The sequence below is a fragment of the Littorina saxatilis genome, linkage group LG13 (assembly GCF_037325665.1).
Source record: "Littorina saxatilis isolate snail1 linkage group LG13, US_GU_Lsax_2.0, whole genome shotgun sequence".
Classification (NCBI taxonomy): domain Eukaryota; kingdom Metazoa; phylum Mollusca; class Gastropoda; order Littorinimorpha; family Littorinidae; genus Littorina; species Littorina saxatilis.
Genome location: NC_090257.1, coordinates 27,969,777 through 27,989,903, shown reverse-complemented (window position 1 = coordinate 27,989,903; position 20,127 = coordinate 27,969,777). Strand labels below are relative to the sequence as shown.

The following is a 20,127-nucleotide window of genomic DNA, read 5'->3' as shown; positions in this document are numbered from 1 at the left end:
CTGGTTGGCTTGGAAGAGAGGATGTTTCACCCAAGAGCGAGAATTTGCAATTAGCAAGCACATTGACAGATATAGTAAAGCAGCAGCAGCATTTGGAAGTTCCTTCATTGAAAAAAAAACAAGTCGCGTAAGGCGAAAATACAATATTTAGTCAAGTAGCTGTCGAACTCACAGAATGAAACTGAACGCAATGCCATTTTTCAGCAAGACCGTATACTCGTAGCATCGTCAGTCCACCGCTCATGGCAAAGGCAGTGAAATTGACAAGAAGAGCGGGGTAGTAGTTGCGCTAAGAAGGATAGCACGCTTTTCTGTACCTCTCTTTGTTTTAACTTTCTGAGCGTGTTTTTAATCCAAACATATATCTATATGTTTTTGGAATCAGGAACCGACAAGGAAGAAGATGAAAGTGTTTTTAAATTGATTTGGACAATTTAATTTTGATAATAATTTTTATATATTTAATTTTCAGAGCTTGTTTTTAATCCGAATATAACATATTTATATGTTTTTGGAATCAGCAAATGATGGAGAATAAGATAAACGTAAATTTGGATCGTTTTATAAATTTTTATTTTTTTTTACAATTTTCAGATTTTTAATGACCAAAGTCATTAATTAATTTTTAAGCCACCAAGCTGAAATGCAATACCAGTGCCGCCTCAACTTTCACGAAAAGCCGGATATGACGTCATCAAAGACATTTATCAAAAAAATGAAAAAAACGTTCGGGGATTTCATACCCAGGAACTCTCATGTCAAATTTCATAAAGATCGGTCCAGTAGTTTAGTCTGAATCGCTCTACACACACACACACACACACACACACACACACACGCACATACACCACGACCCTCGTTTCGATTCCCCCTCGATGTTAAAATATTTAGTCAAAACTTGACTAAATATAAAAAGGAAAAAAGTACCCTTCTGTAATTGTTCTCATACAAACTTTTTGTACTTGGTATTAAATTATTATATTTTTCACTGTTGTTTGTGATGGCGAGTAGAAACAAGTTTGAGAAGATAAGAAATGTGCACCTATCTTCTTTGTCTTACTCACTGTTTGTTTCTATGCTTGCAGTGTGGACAGCAGTCAGAAAAGCCAAACCAAGGCAGCGGACACCACGTCACCGACCAAACCTGCAAAGGTAGCGGCTCTTTTGACATTTTGTGCAGGCTTCCAAGTTTCGAGATGTGAACTTTTTTGACAAGTTAGAAGTTGTTTTTCGTGTTCACATGTTGGAAAAATATGGGAAATTTTAGCAAGGCTTTGAAATTTCAGAACTTGTGCTGAACAGAACATTTCCGGAACTTATTAATTCATCAGAAGTAATTAGAATTGAACAGAACATTTTTTGGAAGTTTAAAATCAGAAGTAATTCAGAATGGCAATGTTTTATGTTCCCACCCGAGTGTAGAATCATTTGGTACTCTATGACTTCTGTACAGAGATCCCACTTACCAGTTATGACAAATTTTGATAATTTTGTCCATAGTTTTTCATAGCTTTGTGAGCAGACATCATAACCTGTCAAGCTCTTGTGGGCTCTCACCATAAGATTTTGCTAACAAAACCATAAGTTTGCACCAAAAAGCATAAGACAACGTGCAAAATTGCAGAAGTCGTTAGATTAATCACCACAAGAACTAAATACATGCTCACATACACACACAAAAACAAGAAATCAGCCTTATTTCACACATAAGAAAAACACACTTTTCTCAGCACTGAACGGCACTGTAATTTTGAAATGCAAAGCATGTTTAAATGTAAATTTATTGTACCAAGAATCACCTACATTGTACAAAGACAGTACACTTCCAACCAGACACACATTTAGTGATTTACACCCCTCACAAATTTTTAACCAGAATGCACAAAAACACTACTTGATAGTAAAGGCACAAGACAAGTGTGTTTTAACAACATTCATTCATTGAGCACAGTGATTCAATCATGAATGGAAACCCCCATCACAAAAGAGAACATTTTATCCAAACAGAACATGTAAAACACACAAGTTACAAGCCAGAAACTCATGTGTGTCTCAACAATCAAGGACAAATACCAGATCAACAAAAATATGACATGTAAATGCTTTAGTTTGAGGTCGAGCATGTTTTAAAAACAAGTCGTATACATGGGTGTTACTCTTCCGGCTTTTGCCGGATTTCCGGTTTTTGAAAAAGTCTGAAGCCGGAAATTCCGGTTTTCCGGGTTTTCAAAACAAAAAAAAAGCTAGGGTAGGTCGGGTTACCGTAACCACACCTATTTTTTTTTTTAGGCCTAATTGGGACCACGTTCTTTGTGTTGTGCAGAGAAAGCGAGCAGCCAGCAGTGACGACAGTGATGAGTCGGCTAACACAAGCGTAGCTACTCCTACGCCTGCTGGGGACACCAATGGAGAGAAGAAGAAGAAGAAAAAGAAGAAGAAAGACAAGAAGGAAGAGGAAAATTTGGATGTGAGAATACACTTTTTTGTGTTTTTGTTAGGAAACGCTGCCGTTGCTGAACTTTGGTTCAGTTTTGTGTGTTGCATGTAGTTGACTTATTTGTACTTTGTGGGAAAGTACGGATATTATATTTTGTAAACACAATATTTATGTTTGGACGAGAATGTAGGTGAACTTTCTAGTCCTGTCAAAACAAGTTGATTACCACGTTGTTTTGAGTCGTGGGTTCGTGGCGTTCGCTCGAATTAAGTGCGTCGGCACTTTTGATGTACGTCACAGAGAATGTCACTATTCTAGTCCGTGGACAGTTCATCTAATTTTAGTTCTATCATGTTCGGTCTGGAATTATCTCGAGATTGAGTATTTACTATATAGGCCAGCGCGATTTGTATGTTGAGGGGCTTCTACTTTGAGTTCTGCTACTATGTGCAGTTGTATGTATGGAATGTTAAATACATCCTTGAACTCAATTTGACGAGTTTTTGTCTGCTGCTGTGAAGACGGGCCACGTAGAATAAAAGAACACAACTATACGACATTTGAGAATTTCGTTAATCTCAAGTGTCGTGTAACAGTTTTACAGAACAGAAATTGATTTAGATTTAAGCTCTCCTCTGAAATCGGCGTTTGGCTGCCAAAATGGTGGGGTAAAAAATTAATGGTCATGCATGTAAAAACCCACTCGTACAAAAAGCACGAGTGTATGAGGGAGTTTCAAGGCATGAGCGAAGAAGAATATTTGAGCTCAAAGGATCGCTTTGCAGAACAGAAATTGTTTCACATCTGAGCTCGGTTGGATTTCTTCATTCATGTGTAGCTCTGATAGCTCATAGTAGTAAAAAATTGTTAAACTTTTCATATGAGGCTACACATACTGTTGTTGGATTGAGGGGTATTGTGTGCCAAGAATTAAAGTTGATAGAGTTTCTAGAATCTGTGTATGTGAAACACTCTTGATTGTTGTTCATATGTTGTTGTAGTTATAAAAACTTATAGCTGATGGCGGAAAAGTTTAAAACCACCTTTTTCTGTTAAAAGGATTTTCTACTTCTATTGTCATTGGGTATCGGCAATTCTGAGGCAGTTTATCCCAGATCTGTCCATACTTAATTTTCTAGTACTTGATTAGAAGTGCTCCGGGTATCGTTGAAGATACAGTGGAACCCCCCTTTAGGACTTCCTCTGTTTCAAGACCCTGTTTTTGTAGACTTTCTGTTCATAACCTCTGTAAGGCCAAAAAAAGAAAAAAGTCTGTTTACGGTAACATAGGGGGAAAAAATAGGGTCGGTAGGTCGGGATTTTTTATTTATTTTTTTTTTTTTTTTCAAAAAAACCATATTTTTGAATTATTTTGCCAAAAAAACAGACTTTTTTTTTCCCCTCCCCCAAATGCCTAATAAAAAAGTCTAGGGTCGCGCAAAAAAATAGGGTCGGTTGGGATACCGTAAACAGACTTTTTTTTTTATTTGGCCTAAATTTACTATCGTGAGACTCCCTCCTTTTTAAGACATGATTTTCTCAGATTGTTGTAGGTCTTGAAGGGGAGTTCCACTCTACCCCCCCCCCCCCCCCCCACACACACACTCTTAAATTCTAAAAAAGATATATGCATTGAAATATGACTTGATGTGGCCTGCCTCAGTTTGCTTGCTTTTATCTTGACATTGATGTCAACTGTGGTATGTGTTTCAGGAGTCAACGTCTGAAAAGAAGAAGAAAAAGAAGAAGAAATCCAAGTCAGAAGACAGCGACTGAGACTGTATTTCAAGAACCTGTGTTTAGCAGTGATTCTCTCTTGTGTTCCACGACTTTGTTGCTTCAAAAGATGGTGTCCGGTTGAAGGAGAGAAACTCTAGTGTGAACTGCTTGGGTGTGGGTTGAAGTGCAAATGGCAGAGTGCATTTTGTTGAAAGCAAGAGTTTTAGTGCAAGAAGAAAAGCCAGAGATCCTTTTTTTTTTTTCTATTTTGAGACAGTGTTCTTGATATTGACTTAGGCATAATGGCCAGAAGTACTTTTGTAGTACATGCAGAAAGATCAATCGGACCGGGATTGAAATTATGTAAAGGTCCAAATGTCCTGGCTTCATAAACATTGTTCTGTCTGAAAACTTCAATGTCATAACGACCCAAGAGTCGGAACGATGTGTCAGATTAAAAAAAAGTCTGTGTCTGTGACTGAAGTAAATAGTATTGAAAGCTTTCTTAGGTATTATGGGCCAGCACTAACGTGAAAGGCAATACATAACTATAAGGGTTAAGCTAAACTCTCACTCAGTTCATTCATTGTAAATAATCATGGAAGACAAAATTGTTGTGTTAAAAAAAGCAAGTCGTGTTTTTGCATTTTGACAAAGCCAAAAGTGTTGAGAATTGATAGACTTTGAAGCTGTTTATGAATGGCATTATCATGGTTTTCACTGTCAAATGTTTGATGAAATTATGTGTTCAGACAGGAGAGAGATTGGGAGACAGAGTATATGAACGGGGGTATTGTGTGTTGAATACTTGTTGCTCTTGCCTTAGTAATGTTTTGCAGTAGAAGTACTACTGTACTGTACTGGTAGTGCTACCCATTAGTACTACTTGTACTGGTAGTGCTACTCGTTAGCACTGAGTGAAAATCTGCCTTGAGCAGGTATGCTGAGTAACAAGTTACATAACCCTGTGTGTAAATACATTTTTCTTTTTTTTTATCCTCCCTGTTGCGTTATTGCATCAGATTTTATTGATGGAGAAGATTGTTGAATCTGTAAATGAGTGTGAGTGTATGTGTGGCTTTGTCACCAACAAGCTCCAATGTCGGGTGTGAATGTAAACATGGATTTTCATTTTATAATGAATGAGTTCTTGTGGGACTTGGATACAAGAAGAGGATTTTAGTGTGTGACATTTTACTGCATCAATACAATGATGAAGGAAGAACTAACATGTACATTTATCATTGATTCACGTAGACTCATTTTGTTCATTTTATGGTGGATTAGCTGTTAAAGAAGCGTATTATTTAGGTTGAAATTGCACTAAGTATTATAAAAAGCTCAAATTACTAAGGCACAAGGTATGTCCAGTGACTCCAAGCTTTCACTGCTCATGAAAACGGTTTTCTAGTATATATGCAAAGGAAAAAATTGGCTGATCAGCAGCATAGACGTTAACTGGAAATTTTCCACAATTTTTTTTTTTTAAATTGGAAATATCATTGAGCAGTCAGTACTGGTTTTGAATCACATTTGACATTTCTTAGTAATAAAGAAAGCCACTGATATATGTCCATTTGCTAGTTGCCATGACCCAGTGACAGTTTTGTGTGGGATGTATACTTCTAGCCTTCACCAAGTTACAAAACTTCTAGCACGATCACTGTTCATTGATCTGTTCCTGGCGCCGAAAGTCGGGATGGTCTGATGAATCTCTGCATGATATCACACTTAATTACAGCGTTAAAAAAATACGAGAAAATAGACCAATCAACGTGGGCTGAATTACGTTTGCCTTAAAGGCATTGTTTTAATGCTGTCTCAGTTTTTGAAATATAGAATACATTTTTCATTATTCATCTTCCAGACCAAATCATCGCATTTAAGACAAATCGGCATTCATTATTTCAGTTCATTTTTTCATAAGGCATACACGTATCCATTTTGGATTTTTTTTTAATACGATTTTGTGATTTTTGCTTGGTGCAGAAAATCCAGAAATCTGATTCCCCCCCCCCCCCCCCCCCCCCAGTGTTTTTGCATTATCGCTCAGTTTTTACGAGAGCTGTGGTAAACTTAGGCTTGTGGAAATTGTATTTTCTTTTTGTGAGTGAATGAAACAATGTTGCTGGCAGATGAGAGAACGGCTTTCATCAGGACTCTTTTCTGTGGATAGTTATACACAAGCTTATCATGATGTACTTGTATGTGCTTGCCTGGCACTAAAGGACAAGCTGATGTGTTTTATTTCATGAAAATAAAATTTGTATAACATTTTAGAATCAGATTTGTGATAGCCATAATTTTGCATGTGCTTGTGTGAACAACAAACAAATGTAGCTGCCTGGAGAGAAAGACACCCCCATAAAAAACAAATCAAAACAAAAAAGACAACACAACAACAAAAGTAGAAAGAACCAGAACTATAAGCAGCTACAATAAGCAACCAAAAGCAATAGATTACGGTCAGTCTGCTGGCCTTGTAGAGATTGAAACTCGACACACAGGATCAGACTTTACAGGGAATGAATAATATAACTGCTTCTCGCTGCAAATTTCTTGTGCACAACCATTCTATTGGGCTGAGCTTGAAAGTTAAGCTGGTTAGCGTTTGGACATAGCAATGCATATATATACAGAAGTACATGATTCATTACTTGCTCTTTGTGGTTACCCAAAGTAACAGCCGGTATAGCAAAGCGTGATATTTTATTATTTTTATTTTTTAGCACATTTTTCTTTAAAACACAAAATATTTATATTTATATACTTTTGTGACTGTTCCAACATTACTTTTTAGGCAGAATTTGGATTAGCAAATTGAATGTCTGTGTGTGTGTGTGAGTGAACTGGCAGGACTTTGGGCTGAGTATGCAACAAAAACACACACACACACACACACAAATAAAAAAAGAACGCACCCTCGCCCAAACACATGATCACGAGCACACAACACATAATCTACACTTGTAACACTCCGCGAGGAGGGGAGGGTGGCCTCCCTTGTGTCGACAGGAAGTAGTGTTCCACCGGGAAACACTGTAACAGAACATCGAACAACAAATCACTGCCAATGCTGACTGCTGTCAGATCCCTCACAAGGTAAACATCTTCCTCTTCATCATGTACAAACAATGATACCACTTAGCTGCGATTTGTGAGTCGTCAAAAGCGGAATTTAGATCACAATCACTGTGATTTGTTACTGTTAGGGTGCGTGTTCGTCTTCAGAAACACGCAAGACGTTGCATACTTTGGTCATCAATGGCCAGTGACAATCCGCACGGCAGTCTGATATCATGCAGGCCAGGATTTTAATGCTCAAATAAGATTCATGATTGTGTTTGTCAGATTCTGCCCTATCATCCTATGCTGAGCACACAAAGCAAGTATTGAATGAGGGATTAAGCACAACGACAATTGGCACTCCCTTCGTTTGAGTCTGAGTTCTTTCATTAAAGGCCGAGGGTCGGGTATAAAAGCAGAGCGGCGCGTGGCACTTCAGTCTTCAGTTTAATGTCCAGCCCTTTTCAGGAAACGAGCTCTCACTTGAAATATTATTTTCAAAAATACTCTGTCTATACCAAACTCAAAAGCACCATGTTTGTCAAGCAAGCATTTGAAGGTGTACACCACACATGCACCCCAAAAAGTGTTTATAATAACCCCTGGATAACGTACTTTCAGAAAAAAAATTCACTCGCCAAATTTGAATTCAAAATCAAACGGCTGTCAGTCGTGGTGGACTGGGCGGAGCTAAAGACACGAGAAAGATAATGTCCACGCACCGCTCATTCCTTTTCGGCAACACACACCCGCCACATAACGTTTACCAGATGTTGCCTGACCCCAAAGTTCCGGTCACTCCGCGCTATTGCAGCCGCCATGGATGCTACATGACACCACTGGCTAATCTGCCTGAGAGTGAAACACTTTCAATAATCGTTCTGTAATTAATAAATCGTTTCAAAGATAGTCTGCACTTTACGAATGTTAGTTTGGTATTTATTACTTTTTTTTTTTTAAGTGAAACATATTCAACCGAAAAAAAAGTTTTCTTCTTGGGCTGAAAAGGGAAGCTGAAGTTATTTGGTGGATGAATACGATCGTGAGTTAGGTACCAATGTCTTGAATTTATGGCAGACTTTTCCAGAGAAAATAATTGTATACGCGTTGCTTGATGTTTCCGGTAGAACACCGCGTATCACAGTCATGCACGTTGGAACCAGGCACTCATGACTCATGAAAGACACTTTCTTCACTTTTTCACACACTAAAACACCATTCTTCAGGCGACTCTGCAGCAAATGTCGTAATCCCTGTCTGTCACAGATATCATATTCATCAACATCCAGCAATAGTGATGCTCTGCTATCTAATTAAACATTTATTAGTCACAAAGCTGTTCTCCTCCGGACACGACGCGAGACCATGCCATGACTGACTAAATGCAAGTTTTCCCACCAAATTTCTCCTCTTCCCGCAAATTGTGGTAACCTAGTTAGTCTTAGACAAAACCAAACATGTGGGCTCGGGGAGCGAAATGCACGCTCACAGTGCCGTTATGTATCTGGATTTACTGGTCAACCTGAAGCCAACGGTCACATGCGTAATTAACAACCGCAAACTATATCTTTTGTTCAAAATAAGGGTGTCTAACAAGTCAGTTTCAACTTGTTAGATTCACAGGCTTTACATTTGGCTTATTATGGCAAAGACAATGGTCAATATATTTTCTTTAGAGAATGCAGTCGGTTTGTGTAACAAGGGTTCCACTGTTCCAAAAGCTGGTACTCGTCTTGAAAACGGTACCGACCTTGATACCTTGGGAACTGTAAAACCAAGACACAGAGCTACATAGTGGCGCCAATGTCTTGGGTGAAACATTCAAACATGCATGTACAGAAAGCAGCGACACATTTTAACTCTGTAGATGGTCCCTCAAGTTCTTGGCATCCGATTGTTGGTGCGAGTTTCCACTCAGGTTCTGCACCAAGAGAGAGGGTATTTCTACTCTTCAGTCTACAACACGAAGCCAGGTTGACCAGTTGCGTTAGTGCATGGCACTGCATAACTTTTTCACCATGTGCTCAGTTGTATTGCACAAGTGTGTGTATATGTGTGCGTGTAATCTGCATTCAGAGGATTTATTGCTAGTGTGAATAAATTATTGCAACTAATAATGCTTCCAAATAATCGTCAGAAAAAAATGTGAATACCACATGCACGCTTACACACACACACACACACACACACACACACACACACACACACACACACACACACATAACGGGACTTTACAGACTGAGGTTCACAAGAAAGGCACACACACCAAGGCGAGCTGTATGCAGTCTGCTGTTGTTGGCTTGTTTAATCAAGCGGAATGCCTTGGCTGCTGCATCCACCGGACTCGGTAACTTGAGACCTGTCGGTCACTGAAAATAGGCTCCGCCTATACCCATGGGTATTCTGGCCTGTTGGACCTCGGCCTTTAAGTTCTTGTTTAAATTGAAAAATAGTAGAAGTAGAACAAAACAGAACTGAAGTTATAACTTCACTTATTCAGTTTGTCACTAGTATTATGTCCTGAACAAGTAATTACTACCTGGTACCACTACCAGATATAAATATCATGTCCATTCGGTGTCTCTTATAGCTTTTAAGATGATTACTAAAGAGTTTTAACTTAAGGCTCCGAGAGAACATCAATAAAGTGTATGCTGTACCAGAGATGAATAGGTACCAGATAAAACAAGATTCAAAAGCTTGTCTGAAAGTTACACATGTAGTGATGTACACATGCATTCATTTTTATTCACACACACACACACACACACACACACACACACACACACACACACACACACACACACACACACACACACACACACACACACACACACTGTACGCAAGCGCAGTGACTAAGTTGTACCTCCATCTAGTACAACACAATTACAAGAGGGAGTGGTGTTTTAAGACGACTTTTGGCTGTAGATTTAGACATTCTAATTAGTAAGTTAGTTACCATTTGATATAATAATTAATATCGACTTCTAAATTTCAGAAATAACAGATTTCAAATTGTTTTCCAGCGCCCATCGCATAACAGTCTCGGGCAATCACACCAGCAGCAGATCGTCAGAAAATGTAAAGAGAGACAGCTACGCCTCCTGCATCAACATGCGCATCCGACGACAAAAGCGATGTTACATCGCTCTCCTACTGACGGCTCTGTTTGTCGGTTTGATCTACGTCTCAGGCTACACACCCGTTCTCTACGGAATGGACCCTTCCGTCCAGCGACCGAAGATCCGTTTTGAAGATGTGGTCGACCGCATCGACCCGCGCAAACCTCGCATCATGGTGACGTGGTACGGCCGCATGGGGAACCACATGTTCCAGTACTCCACGCTGATTGGCGTCGCCAAGCGCAACAACATGACCCCCATCATCCCCCCCAACATCGACCTGCTAGACGTCTTCGACCTGCCCACCCCTCAGGGCAGCAACACGCTGCTGCGCAACCCGATCAGCTACCCGGACAAGCGACCCGGGGAGTATGACAACAAGACGGAACACCTGGTTCCTCACCGCGACGCGTTCATCAAGGGGTACCACCAGTCGTGGAAGTACTATCTGAACGTGCGCGACGAGCTTCTCGACAAGCATTTTGTGTTCCACAAACCCATCCAGCGCAAGGCTTCAGACTACATTCAGGGGGTCCGCGACTCGCTCAACAAACACGACTCGGTTTTAATCAGCATCCATGTCCGCCGCGGCGATTTTGTTCGACAGAGAATTAAAGGCTTCACTGCCGCTCCCATACCGTACTACTACAAAGCGATGAACTATTTCCGCCGCAAGTATAAGAACGTGCTTTTTATCATCTGCACCAATGATATTTTCTGGGCTATGGATAATTTAGATCAAGGTCCGGATATTCACTACTCCACCAACACGGACGGAGCGGTGGACTTAGCCATATTAGCTAACAGTGATCACGTGGTTATCACCTCGGGGTCATTTTCATGGTGGGCGGGGTATCTCATTAGAGGGGAGGTGATTTATTACCACGGTTTTCCAGAACCCAACACCATCATCGGGAACACTACCGTGCGAGAAGACTATTACCCGCCTAATTGGATACCAATGTAACGTTAGCTGAACAAAAACAAAACGTGATGTGGATGTCTGATAGAACAAAGAAATACGTGTACTTTAATTGTTGCTCATGTGCGTGTGCTGACTGAGACGTAGACGGAAGCAAATTGAAGATGGGATGGAAATTTGGGGTTTGGGGTGGGGTGGGTAGGTGTGAGGGGGAACACTATATAAATCACTGACTCAATCTTGAACAAGTCTGGTAGTGTGTGTCACCAGTGTGAATCTTGGGGTGGTCGTGCTTTGGATTCTGAAACTGAAACTGAGTGAAAGGATAATGGCTGAGCAATTGTGGTAGAACATGTAAACACTGTACATAATGTAAATTTATACTAAATGTGTGAGAATTGTGGGGTGAATGTTTGAAACTGAAGATTGTAGTCGAAGTGTAACTGCAGATGATGTATAAGAGTCCTACTGTTCTCATCAGCTGTAGTTTTATCTTTTCAATCAGGCAGTATATTTTATGAATATATCCAGTCCAGTGAATGCTTTTATTCATACAGTACATTGCTTATGATTGAAGGACTTAAAATATTCTCTAGATAGTTGTTCATATCATTTAAGTTATTGACTGTATGCCTGTGTGCGCACAAGCTCGTAACTAACCATCGAAAAATGCAAGTATGAAGGAGATGGTGGTTTCCATTTTTTACTGCCTTTTCACTGTGTCATAGAGTTTTGTTCTATACTTTGAGATTGTATTTTGAGAAAGTAAAGCAGTGTCCAATTTAAAACCAAAAGTAATATTGACTTTCAAGTTTCAATACTGACTGCAATTGTTCTATTCATTTCCTTGTTGGATTTCATTGTTGTGGGCTTGGAATGGGGATGTCATTGTTGGTATGATTTTGTTGTGTGTCTGACACAAGCAGTACTCTACTAAATGTAGAAATTAACTACGTGGGTGCATGACAGTTTTTGATAATTAGTAGTTTGGGTGTGTGTTTGGATCTAGCAGAATTTTTGTTTAAATTGTGAGGGTGAAAGTTTTTGATGGAATGACTTAGTTGTGAGTCTGACACAAACAGTGCATCATGTATTCTGTACAAAATGTACATACTGCGTGGGTGAGATTTTGATACATAAAGTACAGTATCAACATTTAGTTTATATACACGTGTTTCAGTTTGCATGACATCAAGAGTAGGCCGACAGGTGTATTTGAATCCAGCAGAATTCTCAACTAAATGTATAAATTGTACGGGGGAACGTTTTAATGGTCTGATTTAACATTATGTCTGACGCAAGCAGTACGTATGATAATGATCAACTACTAAGTGCAGTACAAGCTGTGTGGGTGAGTTTCTGATAGTATGATTAATATGTCTGATAGTGATACCAACAATAATCCACTAAATTTACAATCTGTATTGGGTGAAAGTATTGATGTAGTTCAGTTGGGTATCGGAATCCAACCGTACTCTACTGAATGCACAATTTACTGTGTGGGTGTGTGACAGTTTATGATCAGTCATGACATGTAGAAGTAGAAAGCAGGTCTTCCATGCATTAATTGCCAAGTTGATGCTTGACGCAGTGCTGATAATTACTGGTGACAACATTCCATGAGAGAGAGAAAGTGAGAGAAAGCTAGCTGTATACATCTTTACATATTTTTAGTTTAATTTATTATTGATCAGTTTTATCGCAGTTGTGGTCTTGGGACAGAGGCAGCTCACGTGAAAACCCCCCGCGGGTTAGGGGGAAGATGCTACCCGATGCTCCCCAGCATGTCGTAAGAGGCGACTGACGGGTTCTGTTTCTCCTTTTACCCTCAAGTGTTTCTTGTATAGAATATAGTCAATGTTTGTTAAGATTTTAGTCAAGCAGTATGTAAGAAATGTGAAGTCCTTTGTACTGGAAACTTGCATTCTCCCAGTGAGGTCATATATTGTACTACGTTGCAAGCCCCTGGAGCAATTTTTTGATTAGTGCTTTTGTGAACAAGAAACAATTGACAAGTGGCTCTATCCCATCTCCCCCCTTTCCCCGTCGCGATAATACCTTGAACGGTTGAAAACGACGTTAAACACCAAATAAAGAAAGAAAGAAAGAAAGCTCACGTGAAAATATCCCGTCGAGCTACTGACAGTGACAAGATGGGGTTTGGACTCTTATCGCAGGGCTAACACCTTTCTGGTTCTCGCCGGAAATCCGGTTTTTGAAAACTGTTAAAACCGGAAAATCCGGGTTTTTTAAAGTAAAACTTTAAAAAATAATACATGTAGTTTTGTTTCGTTTGGATGGTTGATACATGTAGAGGAAAAATCCGTATTACTGTATTTTATTATTTATGAACATACATTTTTGGCACCAGGAGAGGCTGTTCTTTGCCCCTGCCGTCGTGGACCCGGCCTGGCCTTTCAGGTTTTTTACTTTTGTTTGGTGTTAGCCCCGATATTTCCCGCAGTGGGGCACTGCGGTTATGAAATTAAAGGCCCCTCCTGTTTTTGGAACCGCAGGAGCTTTCTAGTTTGCTGTTAGGTAGATTTTTGGTTCCTCTTTCCTGTCATGCTCTCCTTTTCTTCATGAATTCTTTTCTTTTTTCTGCCTTCTTGCTCATTCACCTGTATTTTTTCCAAAAATCTCTTCTCTTGCCGCTTGTCTCGCGATTCATGTATAGTTTAATCTGTTAGTGTTCTGATGTAAGTCCAGCAGTAGATAGGTTAAGCCTATTTTAACATACTGGAAACTGGTAATCTTCCAGTAGGTATTAATTTAGTTTTACTAAAGCCTGCTGGGACACAAGTAATGGGTTAGTGCATTTGTAAACAGGAATCGCTTGACAAGTGGCCCCCTTCATCCCCCCCTTCCTCGTCCTGATATGGCTCTGCGTAGTCGGCTGGACGTTAAGCAACAAATAAACAAACAAACAAGCCCCGTTATTGGATAACCTATGTAAAAGCTTGGCCAGGCCTGAGATGGTGAGCTGAACTGTTTTCACAAGGAGTTTGCACACATTTATAAACCTTAAGCATGATACTCTACCTGTCATAACAGGCCACGTCCTGAAATGAAGGGCATTTTAGACAGGCGCAGTGGCCTAGTGATTAAAACATCGGCGTCCTAATCGGACGGTCATGAGTTCAAATCCCGGCCGCTGCTGCCTGGTGGGTTAAGGGTGGAGATTTTTCCGGTCTCCCAGGTCAACTTATGTGCAGACCTGCTAGTGCCTTATCAGGCATGGGAATTGTCCGCCGATTTTTTTTTTCCCGCCGAAAAAGCAAAAGTGTCCGCCGAAAAAATAAAGGGGGGAGGCACACAAAAAAAGCACCGGTTACTTTTGCCTTTGTCCAAAAGTCCGCGAGAACTTTCTGTACTTTGTTCACGCACTGCTACCGCCCGCCTCAGTTACTTGAACTTTTATGTTTGAAAGTAAACCAGATTGCACAGATTGTGTTACAAGTTACATTTTCCTGTTTGTCTCAACAGATCAATTTTTTTAACAAATTTAAACCATATAATACATGTATATGGGTCCTTCCACAAGGCTGTGTACCACAAGAGGGTCATGACTTTAGAGTAAAATTTCGGAATGTTTTTCTTGCTTCTCGAATGATATAAGGATATCAACAGACTGCAAATTAACCAAAGAGATAACGATAATATAATCAAGAAAATCGTTCAGTTGGTTAGTGTTTTGTATGAAAGCAAACACTGAAAATGACGTCAAAAATGGCGGTTTTTGTGTGACATGCTTAAATCTTGATTTTAAGTATCCGTGTGGCTGCTAATGAAATGCGACCAAGAACTCCCCGATATACATCTTCGTTGTGTTTTGTGCTAGTGTTACATATGCACTTAGCTGTTTTCCCCTACACATGTTTACAGTGTGCATTTGGATCGTTAAAAAAAACCGGTTGCCTACGTAACATTTGGTTTCTAAAACCAACCGCGAACTACGTGAACATGTCTATAACTTCTGCACGCACGAATATGCGACTGTGTGTATTATTAGGCACAACTGATGTGAAATGAACGTGTTAGAATGTGCGCCGTGTACATTTGATCCGATTTGAATGTGATTTTGCCTTTCGCGTGTCGCCACTGAGCTTCGTTTCTATTTGTTCTGGTTACGCTGGATCGTTAAAAATGATATTTGTCACTTATCAACGCATCAAACTTGGTGTTTCTTTCGCATGTGATGTTCTTCAGCATCGCTGAAAGGTTTCTCCACAAAAAAAAATCCATATATTTTTGGAACGCAGCAGGCGTGGGGCGTTTTATGAGTCGTTACCAACGAGGGACGAATGTTACGTAGGCAACCTTTTGCGACTCTTCGCTCTTAAAGTTAATATTTTTTTTAAAGTTCGACATTTCAATGTTTTATTTTGTGATAGACGTGCTCGGTGTCTCTTTGTCAAGTCTTAGGCTATTCTTTGTAGTCTAGTCCTGTTCAAGTTGTAAGAGTTAAGGGAAAAAACTGTTAACTTTTCATCAACATTGGAACACACTCGACTATATTTTCTTTCCGAAAACGATAAATCGAAGAAAATCAGATTAAATGCTGTTGCGAAATAGATATGTGATTGTAGATAAAAGTCATGTGTATTTTTATGCCAAATATCATGCATTTCTGATGTATGATGTTGCTGTAAAACCGTTTCCTAGAAATCCAATATGGCGGCTGTTTCCATAGCAACGCTGATCTGTGTCCATTAATATTTGCACATTTTTCATTGATTGTTATAAGTCACTTCAATGACTACCAAGAACACTAGGATATTCCATGTATTCTCCAAGTTTAATTTTAGTGCCACACTTCGCCTTAACACTAAATTTGTATGAATTTTGGGCAAATAATTTCTGAGGCTGAATTTCTTCCCAACTAAGAAAACTGTAATGACAAATCCAAACATGATTTTTTTGCATTTTTGATCAGTTTCCGAATAAAATAGATATAGATATGTCATGTTTGCTTTAACAATTTGCACACATATTAGGCAAAACGGTATTCGCGGAGACGCGCTCACCGTCTCAACCTTCGGGTTTCGGCTAACCTAGCCTTACTTGTCTCTATGATAACCTGATTCTGGGCATTCAGTGTACATCTTGAAGCTACATGTTGACTCAATGTTATTTATTGACTCACACGAGTGGATTTGTTTGTTACTTCACACAGACGATGTTTGTTTGTTGTTTGACACAACCAAAAAATACGTTTTTGTTACCTATAGCTGTTTCCCCTGACTGAATTTTGTTCGGAATACGCTCTAAATGTGAAGCAAGAAAAGCTTGTTACTATATACAATGGCTTTATCTGTCTTGTGTGTTTAGATCCCATGTTACGTTAAACATGTGCGATGTTACACAACTTTCCGACCACCCCTCGTATCCAAAAAGATTAAACTTATCTTTTGTTTAGCATGGCAACGTGACATATGTCTATATCTTTCACATAAACCGTAATAACAACCTATTCAGACACTTTCAATTTCCATGATGCATATCACACTTTTGGTACACAGCTTTATGGAATGACCCATATATTTTTTTTCTTCAAAAAAGCAAAAATTGGTACTAAAAACTCTGATTCTAAAAACAGAATGTAATGGAAAACTTGGAGCTCAGATGACATCAGATTGTACCATCTGGGTTCTTTGGAGAAATTTTTTTCCGGGGGGGCATGCCCTCGGACCCCTCTAGTAAGGCTAGGCGCTTCGCGCCGTCGACTTGACGCTTCGCGTCTTCAGTTATAAATGTTCAGCCTTTTTTACAATTTTCAATTCCCATGCCTGCTTATCTCCCTTCGTGTGTACACGCAAGCACAAGACCAAGTGCGCACGGAAAAGATCCTGTAATCCATGTCAGGGTTCGGTGGGTTATAGAAACACGAAAATACGCAGCATACTTCCCCTGGAATCGGCGTATGGCTGCCTGAATGGCGGGGTTAAAACGGTCATACACGTACAAATCCACTCATGCAAAAACATGAGTGAACGTGTATAAGTTTTAGCCCATGAACAAAGAAGAAGGAGTACATTTTTAGTCTCAAGGGTGGGGGCCTTTCATACCAGTTATACTGCTGTGCATTCAACTTTAGTGTTCATGATACTCCTTTTTTTTTAAATATTTTGTTTATAGATATTTTGTTAGTCTGTAAAAAAAATTGTGTTCCAATGTTGTTGTTTTTATACATGTATATGTATTTTTCACAGTGAACATTGTGTTCTATTGATATGTTGAAATGTGTTTGAACAAAAAATGTTTTTTTCTCGGTTTGAATCCTTTTATTGTTGTTTTATTCTCACTTACCTGATATGGAGAACAAACAATTTGTTTACGAAGTTTCATCACCTAGCTTGTGATCTCAAAGCATTTATGACTCACTTTCTACCCCACCTATGTTGACCATGTTTTTTTAGGGGGAAGAACTTAACCGATGCTCCCCAGCATGTCGTAAGAGGCGACTAACGGATTCTGTTTCTCTTTTTACCCTTGTTAAGTGTTTCTTGTATAGAATATAGTCAATTTTTGTAAAGATGTTAGTCAAGCAGTATGTAAGAAATGTTAAGTCCTTTGTACTGGAAACTTGCATTCTCCCAGTAAGGTAATACATTGTACTACGTTGCAAGCCCCTGGAGCAAATTTTTGATTAGTGCTTTTGTGAACAAGAAACAATTGACAAGTGGCTCTATCCCATCTCCCCCCTTTCCCCGTCGCGATATAACCTTCGTGGTTGAAAACGAAGTTAAACACCAAATAAAGAAAGAAAGAAAGAAAGCCGAGACCAGCTGTGCTGCAGCAGGTCATTCAGAATTGTAGTAACTGTTTAGTAACTCTATATCAACACCTGGAATGCAGGCGTTAGGTGGACGTTACAGGAAACGACTGAAGCTAACAGTCTTCTTCTTGTCGTTCGCTGTTAGATCGTCAGTCCGGACTGCAGAGCGAAAAAAAATCAACTTCACAGGGCGAGCACCATCGCGTGCATTTCGGACTGTCGACATTTCATTTTGCGTTTTTGCGTGGATCTGTGGTTGGTTAAGGTGCGCCTGTTGGCCCAGATCCTCCGACTTCAGCCCTTAGGTTTCTTTCGGGGTTACCCCGCCCTTAGTTCCTGGCTCAAAAACCTAACCCTAGGAACACATGGGGGATTTCTTACCAGGGGTCCCACCCCGGGGCTAGAGCTTTTAATGCGGCTCTTACCCGCATGGTGTAATTGTCATCGGACACGTAGGGCATTTATAGGGTAGTCAGTGCCATCTGCCAACCCACCCCGTTCTGGTAGAGACACCGCTATAGTTGGTCCAGGACTGCTTATTCTATATTCGCAGCTGGCCCCCATATCTGGGGGCCGTTCCCCTATCCGCCACCTGGGGACCCGCCGGGTTGAGGATAGTCGCCCCCCTACTAAATTGGAAGTAGTCTGTTCCCGGAGCTAACAGTCTGAGCGGATATATCCGTACCTGGTCAGGATAGAGCCATATGGGTTAGTACGGATATATCCGTACCTGGGAGTTAACTCAGTGTCAATTAATACTTATTTTTCATTTTGTATCAACAACATGCATCTTTGCAGTGTGAACTTTTCTGTTGTGTAGAAAGCTGGGTATTAAGGGGGGGGGGGGGGGGGGGGTGACAGATGAAATGTTTGGAGCTGTGGGTGGAAAAGATGCTGAATGAATACCTTACAACTTATAAGCAGTTTCAGTAGAGCAGTGGCACTGTCCTTCGAAATGTCTGTATCCCATGCCTGAAAATTAACACTGTGATGACTTCTGAACAGTACAATACATTTGTAACAACGAAATGTTTTTTAAGTGCTTTGAGCAATGCTGTGTAAATCCTTCCTTGCAACATGATAGAGCTTGAATGAATCATTACAATTGTGGATGAAATCTTTGACTTGATTAATTGGCTTTTTATCCATGGATGCATTTGTGTTTGATTGTAGATTTGTACATACTGAGCGTGCAATTGAAATAAAAGTTTGACTGTTATCTAGATTTGTGCTTTTATTTTTTGTTCTGAAAAATCAAAATGTGCCTGGATTAAGTCATTGTAGATCAGGCCTGACATATGTACGTGCAGTACTGAGTTTTTGCAGTACTTAGTTTTTGTGGCATTGTTTTGTGTACATTTTCTGTCTGCCTTTTTCCTGTCAATATGAGATGTGGTTGGAGTTTGTGTGGAATAAAAGTTGTGATGTGGAGTAATGTCTTCCTCAGACTGATTATATTGTTAATGAGCTTGGTTGTGTATGGATGTAATAGTATATCATATTAAATAGTAAACTAGGCACAACAAATAACTGACCACTTGTTCACATCTAAATAATGTAATTTTGCCTATTTTAATTTCTGCATTATGAAATTTAATGTGTGTGGTATTCTTGCCAGTTGTGATGCCTCATTAAACTAAACTAAACTTTAAACTGCAGTAAATGCACAACAGATGTGCCTTTTACAAAATACAAAGCGAAAGTTAATGATAAATGGTTACACTGGGGTCCCTTTCTTTTAAGACCTAAAATCCTATTATATTGAACACATCTGAGAAAATGCAGTCATATTGCAGAGGGAGCGAGTCTCTATCAAACACTGAAGAAGAAGAAGCAGAGGGAGACTAATATCATGATTTGCATAGTGTGTGTGTGTGAGTGAGAGAGGTGTTTATTGGAATTGTAAAGCGCTTAAGCTGTGAATCGGGACTTGCGCTAAAAAAAAAGTGATTTATTATCATTATTATTATTATATATAATGCAAGGTCTTATTAAAACAGCTGAGGTTTTGTTGTAACGCATTCGATTTATGTGGATGTGAAAAAGTGGTATTTGTTATTTTTTTTGCGCCTAGCATATAAAA

General features: G+C 39.6%; 2 protein-coding genes and 1 long non-coding RNA gene across 3 annotated transcripts in view; all 3 read left to right on the top strand.

Annotated features, from left to right (window-relative positions):
* The window catches only part of LOC138945439 (H/ACA ribonucleoprotein complex subunit DKC1-like), a 31,109-nt gene extending 24,671 nt beyond the window's left edge, over positions 1 to 6,438 (top strand). Inside the window, exons 12-14 of the mRNA XM_070316867.1 lie at positions 1,086 to 1,152; positions 2,324 to 2,467; positions 4,151 to 6,438. Coding sequence (XP_070172968.1) covers positions 1,086 to 1,152; positions 2,324 to 2,467; positions 4,151 to 4,213 — 274 coding nt within the window. The 3' untranslated portion in view covers positions 4,214 to 6,438. The remainder of the gene's footprint in view (positions 1 to 1,085; positions 1,153 to 2,323; positions 2,468 to 4,150) is intronic.
* Positions 1 to 20,127, top strand: part of LOC138945443 (uncharacterized) — an 83,121-nt gene that overhangs the window by 61,858 nt on the left and 1,136 nt on the right. The window lies entirely within an intron of this gene.
* On the top strand, positions 7,159 to 19,475 carry LOC138945440 (galactoside alpha-(1,2)-fucosyltransferase 2-like). Its single transcript, XM_070316868.1, has 2 exons — positions 7,159 to 7,258; positions 10,249 to 19,475. The coding sequence occupies exons 1-2, from the start codon at positions 7,230 to 7,232 to the stop codon at positions 11,309 to 11,311; spliced, it is 1,092 nt and encodes a 363-aa protein (XP_070172969.1). The 5' UTR covers positions 7,159 to 7,229; the 3' UTR covers positions 11,312 to 19,475.

Bases quoted from the DNA above. Each gene is read 5' to 3' on its own strand.
- LOC138945440 (XM_070316868.1), top strand. From the start codon at position 7,230: ATGCTGACTGCTGTCAGATCCCTCACAAG. The intron at 7,259-10,248 runs GTAAACATCTTC...ATTGTTTTCCAG, and splicing joins GCTGTCAGATCCCTCACAAG to CGCCCATCGCATAACAGTCT.